The following is a 6,606-nucleotide window of genomic DNA, read 5'->3' on the forward strand; positions in this document are numbered from 1 at the left end:
TTCCTATTTAAGGTCAAACCGCAAAGCGCAAAGTACGGCTTCACTGGAGCACTGTGTTGGCAGGGTCCTTATTGCTCAGCTTCCTAAAGATAGGTAGTTTGGTGATGGGGTTTAGTCCTTGTATGCAGCTTTGATTCTTTGCACCTGTGCCCACACAGGACTGAGAAATGCGCCTTTCTGAACCCCCAGAGAGCCGCTTCCGTTTGGTGCTGACAGTTCTCAGCTAGATAGTGGTCTGTCTCGGAATGAGGGAGCTCTCCTGGTTCATGTTTAAAATTCAGTGTTACCTTTTAATAGCACGTCTTTCAACTTCGCTTTTGTTACAAAGAAAAATAGCTACATAGATTTGAATATATCACTTTAAATGTGCATGTATATAAAAATACAGGTCTCTAAAAGCTGTACAGAAACTTCAACAAAAGCAGATCAGATATCCAAGTAAGTTTTCATTTGCAGATGATGTCTATGCACAACTCATTCAAGTAGTGAAAGTGTTGTAAATCCATTGTATTATTATAGAAGGGAGTATTTATCCTTCTAGTAGTGTAATATCAGGGGTTTTTTTATCTGCCAAAAGGGCACAGAGGATTCACTTGCTCTTACCATGTGCAAACTTGCAGGAAGCAGTGGATAGTTTAAAAGTGTATGTATGTATGTCAGTGAATATTAAAGACTGCTTCATCACAACATTTTTCTGTATGCTGACTTTCTCTCACGTAGGGGTAGCTATTGGACATTGTCAAACCATATTTAAAAGAAGTCTTATCTGTGCCATGCCTCCAACAATAAGCAATGTAAATAACCTCTCATCAAAGAGATGCTGTGGCACCCAGCAAAACACAGTGTTTAATTTTTTTGCTGAATAAGAACCTAACTTCGCTCCATCACTTGGAGATGAGTGGGTGATCTAGGATATAACCTGCCTTAATAATGGCTCTGATTTTTCATTGCCTGTTTTGAACTTGTCACTGCATTAAAAATACTCCTTGTCTGAGCCAGCCGTAGTTACTGTGAGTGTGTTTTATAAGTGAAGCATGGATGTTAACAATGCTCTCAGCTCACAGGCAGTCTGATTGGAGAGTCAAAGGCCACGTGATTGCAATCTAAGAGATGTTCGCATTTCTCCTTTTATGAAGGTCATGCTGGCCGCTTCGTATTGGTCACTTCTTGCACCTGCTATTGAGATGGCTGAAGACTCTGGGAAGTTTGGGGTCTTTGCATTCTTCCCTGTAGCTGTTGGCTTCACACTGGGAGCAGCATTTGTGTACTTCGCTGACCTCATTCTCCCCTGGCTGGTGAGTAGCCCTTTAACTATCTCTAATTCTTGTGGCCAGGAAAGTCTGTTTTCTACTCAAATGTGCAGGAGACTGCGCTTGTCTGAAGCAGCTAAAAACCACATATTGCCCTCCCTTTTCGCCCCTCAAGGCTAGCTTGTGAGTTTGGGAGACTGGGGTACGGGCAATGTTTCTGGTCTTCAGTGTATCCCATTCCAGATCCAGAAGGTACTTCATTAATCCTTGCTCAACTGTTGCTGTAGGGTTCTTACCAGGTGTGTAGTTCATCCATATGCCAAGGAAGTGTCCAGCAGTAGAGGTGTACCTTATCAGCTAAGGCATTGAGCTAGGAATCAGATAGTCCCTTGTTTGTGTAGCATCCCAGCCATGAACTCACCTTTTGCAAACAACTCTCTCTCAGCCTTTGTTACCCTCACCCTCTGCAGCATGGGGGATGGTAGTACTACTGACTTGTTCTAAGGAGTACAACTAAGTAATGTATGTAAATCACCTTAAACACTTGCAAGTGCATACATAAGGGAAGGTGACATAAGTGAAGAAAGCTGAACCAGACCACAGTTAACTGCAGTTTCAGGCTGGTTTATATCAGAAAGGCTGCCACATTCCTATATCCTAGAATGACTACTTATCCTGCAGATGCCTGATCCTGACTTGATCCTTGACTTAGAGGTGAAAAGGAAGCTATGCCCAAGACATGGGCAAGCTGAGGCCCAGAGAATCATTGTATTCAGCAGGTATCATGGCAATCCAGGAATGCAGGGTTACCAGGAGAAACTGAGAACGAGCACAGTAAGGGAGTCCGGAAGCTGGTGTAGTGCTATGGCAGAATCAGTAGCCAAAGCCAAGATAAACCCAGCAGAGCAGTATAAACACAGGCAGAGCACCAGGAGCATGAGGTTAACTGAGGTCAGTGATGCAGGTGGTAGGATCAAGACACTGTGCTGTTCCAGTAGCTAACCATTTTCAGCTGGAAGTGCTGTAGTCTCTTCTTCCAGATCCCCTTTAGACTCGGCTGTAGCCAGTTCGCCAGCCTTCAGTGGTCCTTAATCTTGAGGAGTTCCTTGCACCATATTCCTGGAAAGCCTGGTTTTTCTAGGTCTTCAGGTATGTGCTCCATCAGTGAGTGTCTGCCCCATCTGAGGGTACTTCCAGGATGGATTTGCTGTAACCTGTTCAGAAATGCTGCAGTTTCTGAGGCACTTCTGGGGTTGGGGGCAGAGATAGTGTGTTTCACTGTATTCTGTTACTCATGTGAAGCTTGCCTAGAACTTGTGATGGTGTGGCTTGAACTGAGTTCTGGCCAAAGAGTAGCATGCTTCATAGACATATTAGCGTGTTTCAGTCTAGGAAAGCATTTGAGCCTGTGGCCATTCTGTAGGCTGTCCTTCCCAAGTGTGGACACTGAGGCTACAAGGCTAAAACAAAGAGAAACGAAGGGGAAAGTGGCTTGACCGAATGTTAGTTGGTTTTGTTGTGGCTGCTACTGTCTTTATAGGAAGATTTAACTTAATGGGAAGATCTGAGGTGGTCACTCCTTTCTTGAAAATGCAGACAGATGTAATGACAAGTTTGAAATGGTATGGATGAAGCTGAGTCAGCTTTATTTTGAGGACTACTTCATGGGAGAACTTTTCTGCTGTTAATTTGAATCACAGTTTGTAGTCTGTGAGTCCCCTTTTAACTCACACATTAAAATTACATGAAAAATAAACAATGGTCAGTAAGTATGTTTTGTTAGCATACTCTTGCCCAAAAAGTGCATGTTGCATGCTGACTGGGCCATCTTTTAAATCAAACCACATTTGAACAGTTTTGAGAAACAACTTGCCTAACATTCCTAATTAACCACACTAATAACAGCTTTTAGATTTTGGAAATGCCTGTTGCTTGAATCAATAGTTTCGCCACCTTTAAGCAGAGGAATAGTTTCTGCAAGAGCATTTTTCTTCAGCAGTCTACTTGATGAATCCTTCAACTTAAGTAAACTTATGACAGTAGACTTTGTGTGCTTGACCAAAGCTCCCAGAATCCTGTAAGCCTTTCAGCAATCAACACTAAATAATTACAGGGTATAAACCAGCTGGATGTCAGGAAGACACAGGACTTTATAATCAGATGTGTGGCCAAGGGGGTATATCTAGACCTCCAGTCATGCAAAGCTGACTTAGCCTTGCTAGGTGGGTGTGCTCCTGCAGCTGAGGAGCAGCCTGGGTTGTAGGACCTGGTCCTCAAGTTAAGGGCCCAGAGGAAGGTTCCCATTTCAGCTGTGGTTGATAAAACCTGTGTGCCGAGCCCCTGTGCTCATTGATTTGGCATAAATGGTATACCTAGGACAGTGTCCAAGATGCTCTGTGGTCCTGCTCATTCTGTTGTTCTAGTGAGGCCAACTGCTAGAGCAATGGGGAGTTACTGCTTCTAAGAACAAGCCCAGAAATAAGGGTGAATGCTCATTTCTGGATCAGAGGAGTCTCCTCCTGTGTGTTATCCGGACTGCTGCATTCTGGAAACGAGGATTTCGGGTCCTTTCCCAGTTGCTTTAAGAACTGCTAACTTCCTAATAGGCTGATGGAAGGATCTTGGTGCCCAGGTACAACAGGATGAATCCTCTAGGCAAGATGTTGTTGTTTTAATTTTAGTTTACTTTCATGTATGGGATCAGTCTTTAACTGATTGTGAGCATCGTGGGATACAAACTGAAACAGATAGTTTTGTTTTGGTTGCCTGTGTGATGGATGTCTTGGGAGGACCCTCAAGGCATCTGTGCTGCTGTAGCAATTCCTTGTAGCAAATCATCACATCTGTGCTCTGCTCCTGTGTGCTTTGATGGGTGAAATGAAGCAGATGAAGAGGTTATTCCCTCCCCAGGGTTCTGCTGAGGCAGAAGCAAGATGTCTGTCATTGTCTGCTGTTGATGTAATGAAGTCATGTTTCTTAGCATATTTCACAGGCAGTCTGCCTGTTTCTGCTGCGGTTTGCTTTTGAGCTGTGTGAATGAGAGAATGCAACTTGGCTCCTTCTCTCAAATCAAAGAGATGGGGTTCTATGATATTCTATAAAGCAGGAGAATCAATAAAATCATAGTGTATAAATGTAGCGACAAGACAATGCAGATATCCTGAAACTTAAAACAAATCTTTAAGTGAAACAAATTCTTAGCAAACTGAAACCAAGTGGCTGAAGACAGCTAGGATCCAAGCTGTTTAGGGCTTTAATGGTGAACTCAACACTTTGAGTTGTCTCCAGAATTGTATTGGCAACTGGTGCAGATGTTGCAAAAATGGGGTCACATGACATGCCATCAACTGATAACCTTGCCACTACCTGCTGGACTAACTGCAGCATCTCAAAGCCATTCCTGGCCACTGCTGTCACCTGGTCATTCAGGTGCAATGCCTAATTTTATTGATTGATTGATTGATTGATTGATTTATATCCTGCCTTTTTCCTACAAAGGGCTCAAGGCAGCTTACATCATTCTCCTCCTCCATCTTATCCCCGCAACAACCACCACCCTGTGAGGTAGGCTGGGCTGAGAGCCTGTGACTGGCCCAAAGTCACCCAGTTGGCTCCATGGCCGAATGGGGACTAGAACCCAGGTTGCCTGAGTCCCAGTCCCATGCTCTTAACTACTACGCCACATTGGCTCTCCGAGAGTACCCTCAAACTAAGAGGCATACAACCCCATCCAAAACAGGCTGAGGACCTGTGTCTTCCTCATTCTGCATGCTGTCAAGGAACACATTTGTCTTGTCTAGATTAAGTCTCAGTTTCTTAGCCTTCATCTAAGCTGTTCTTCCCTCAGGATCCAGATTAAAACCCTAACAATGTTAGTGAAACTTAGGTTACCAAGGAAGAAGAGAACATTTATTTTTCTTTGCCAAACTGAAGGACACACACACAGAGTACTTCTCTGGGAATGGTAAATTCATTAGCATGATGGCTAGGATCTAAATTTCAGTCGTTCTGCCCACCCCAAACAGGTTTCACAGGGCTTTATGTGCATTCCATGGATGACTTGCAAAGTACCTGCTGCTACCTTGTTCCCCTGTCTGAAGGCATCTGGGGCAGAGGAAGAGCATTGCTGAACTAGGCCCTGTTAGTGTATCTTCTTCCCAGGGACCTACATCCTATTCCAGTCCTTGGTGGCAAAAATAATGCTCACATATGACTCGGTAGAGAAGGTCCTCAGCAAACTTAAAATAACGAGGTCAGATTCTGACACAAACGTGATTTTCGTAGAGAAAACTTGGTGTGAATAAGAAGCATAAACCCTTGTTTGAATGTCAAGAGAGCATTGCCACAAATCCTTTAATGTTGCCTGTTTTAGTCCTGTTCTTAAATCATGAATGGTTCATGTTGAAAAGCCATATCATCAGGAGGCTGTTCTAGCTTCCCTGATTCAACTAATGACTGGAATTGTTCAGCCGTATTGGACAATTCGTTTTCAAGGTTTAATATGAAATCCGGTGGCAAACCTAGCCCTCAGATTCTTATGTTTCATTAAAAACTCTAGTAGTTATCGTCAAGCTGCCTGAAAATGAAAAGGACAGTAAATTCTTTGTGTTTTCCAACACCAAGAGCAAATGAGTTGGCAAGCTTGTGAAGAAAACCATTTGTAAAATCAGAAATCATTATAAAGTGTTACGATTAGCACATGTCATAGTTGCTGCCCGACACTTCAAAATACATTTTTTAAAATGTAAGAATATTCATGAGAACATAAGAAGAGCCCTGCAGGAGCAGACCAAGGGTCATTTCTGGAAGATGGCAGGTTGGTGGTACTCCCAAAGCACCTGCCGTCTTCAGACTATGTGGCTATGATGGCAACAGTAAACCTGAATGCACGGCTGTGCTTTCAGTTCTTCTGCCTGATTGCTGGTGGTTTGGTTTCCTGGCTTCTGTGCAACTTGTTTGCCATTCAAAGAGGTTGAAATCCGTAAGCCTTGGCTATTGGCAGCAAAAGCTTTACATTAAAACACACTGGTTATGTTTGGTACTTTGACCACTCTTTCCATTTCACCCCACCCCATGCTGCTTTGGTCTGTCTACCATAAGGATGTGGCCCCTGGAGCATTATCCCAAAATTGCATTTGTTTCTTGGGCTGAAAGACGTTCACTACCCCTGTATTATACTTACCTGCTCTAATTCCGTTTTCTGGCTCCTAGTGAAGCAGATCAGATCAGAGCAAGCTGCTCCTGGTGGGATAGAAGCAGTCAAGCTCCTATGGAGTGAGTGACTGAACAGGGAGAGCAAAGAGGAGTTTGGTGGTGGAGGTCCCTAACATTTTCCCCCTTCTGTCTTTCTCCTCGG

At 43.7% G+C, this 6,606-nt stretch overlaps 1 protein-coding gene across 3 annotated transcripts in view; it reads left to right on the forward strand.

The window, feature by feature from the left end:
• SLC39A11 (solute carrier family 39 member 11) overlaps positions 1 to 6,606 on the forward strand; it is a 340,346-nt gene that overhangs the window by 26,013 nt on the left and 307,727 nt on the right. For all 3 annotated transcript variants that reach the window (XM_044418981.1, XM_044418982.1, XM_044418980.1), the window contains exon 4: positions 1,137 to 1,295. In XM_044418981.1, coding sequence (XP_044274916.1) covers positions 1,137 to 1,295 — 159 coding nt within the window. The remainder of the gene's footprint in view (positions 1 to 1,136; positions 1,296 to 6,606) is intronic.

Source organism: Varanus komodoensis, unplaced genomic scaffold (genome assembly GCF_004798865.1).
Source record: "Varanus komodoensis strain SLA01 unplaced genomic scaffold, ASM479886v1 scaffold96, whole genome shotgun sequence".
NCBI lineage: Eukaryota > Metazoa > Chordata > Lepidosauria > Squamata > Varanidae > Varanus > Varanus komodoensis.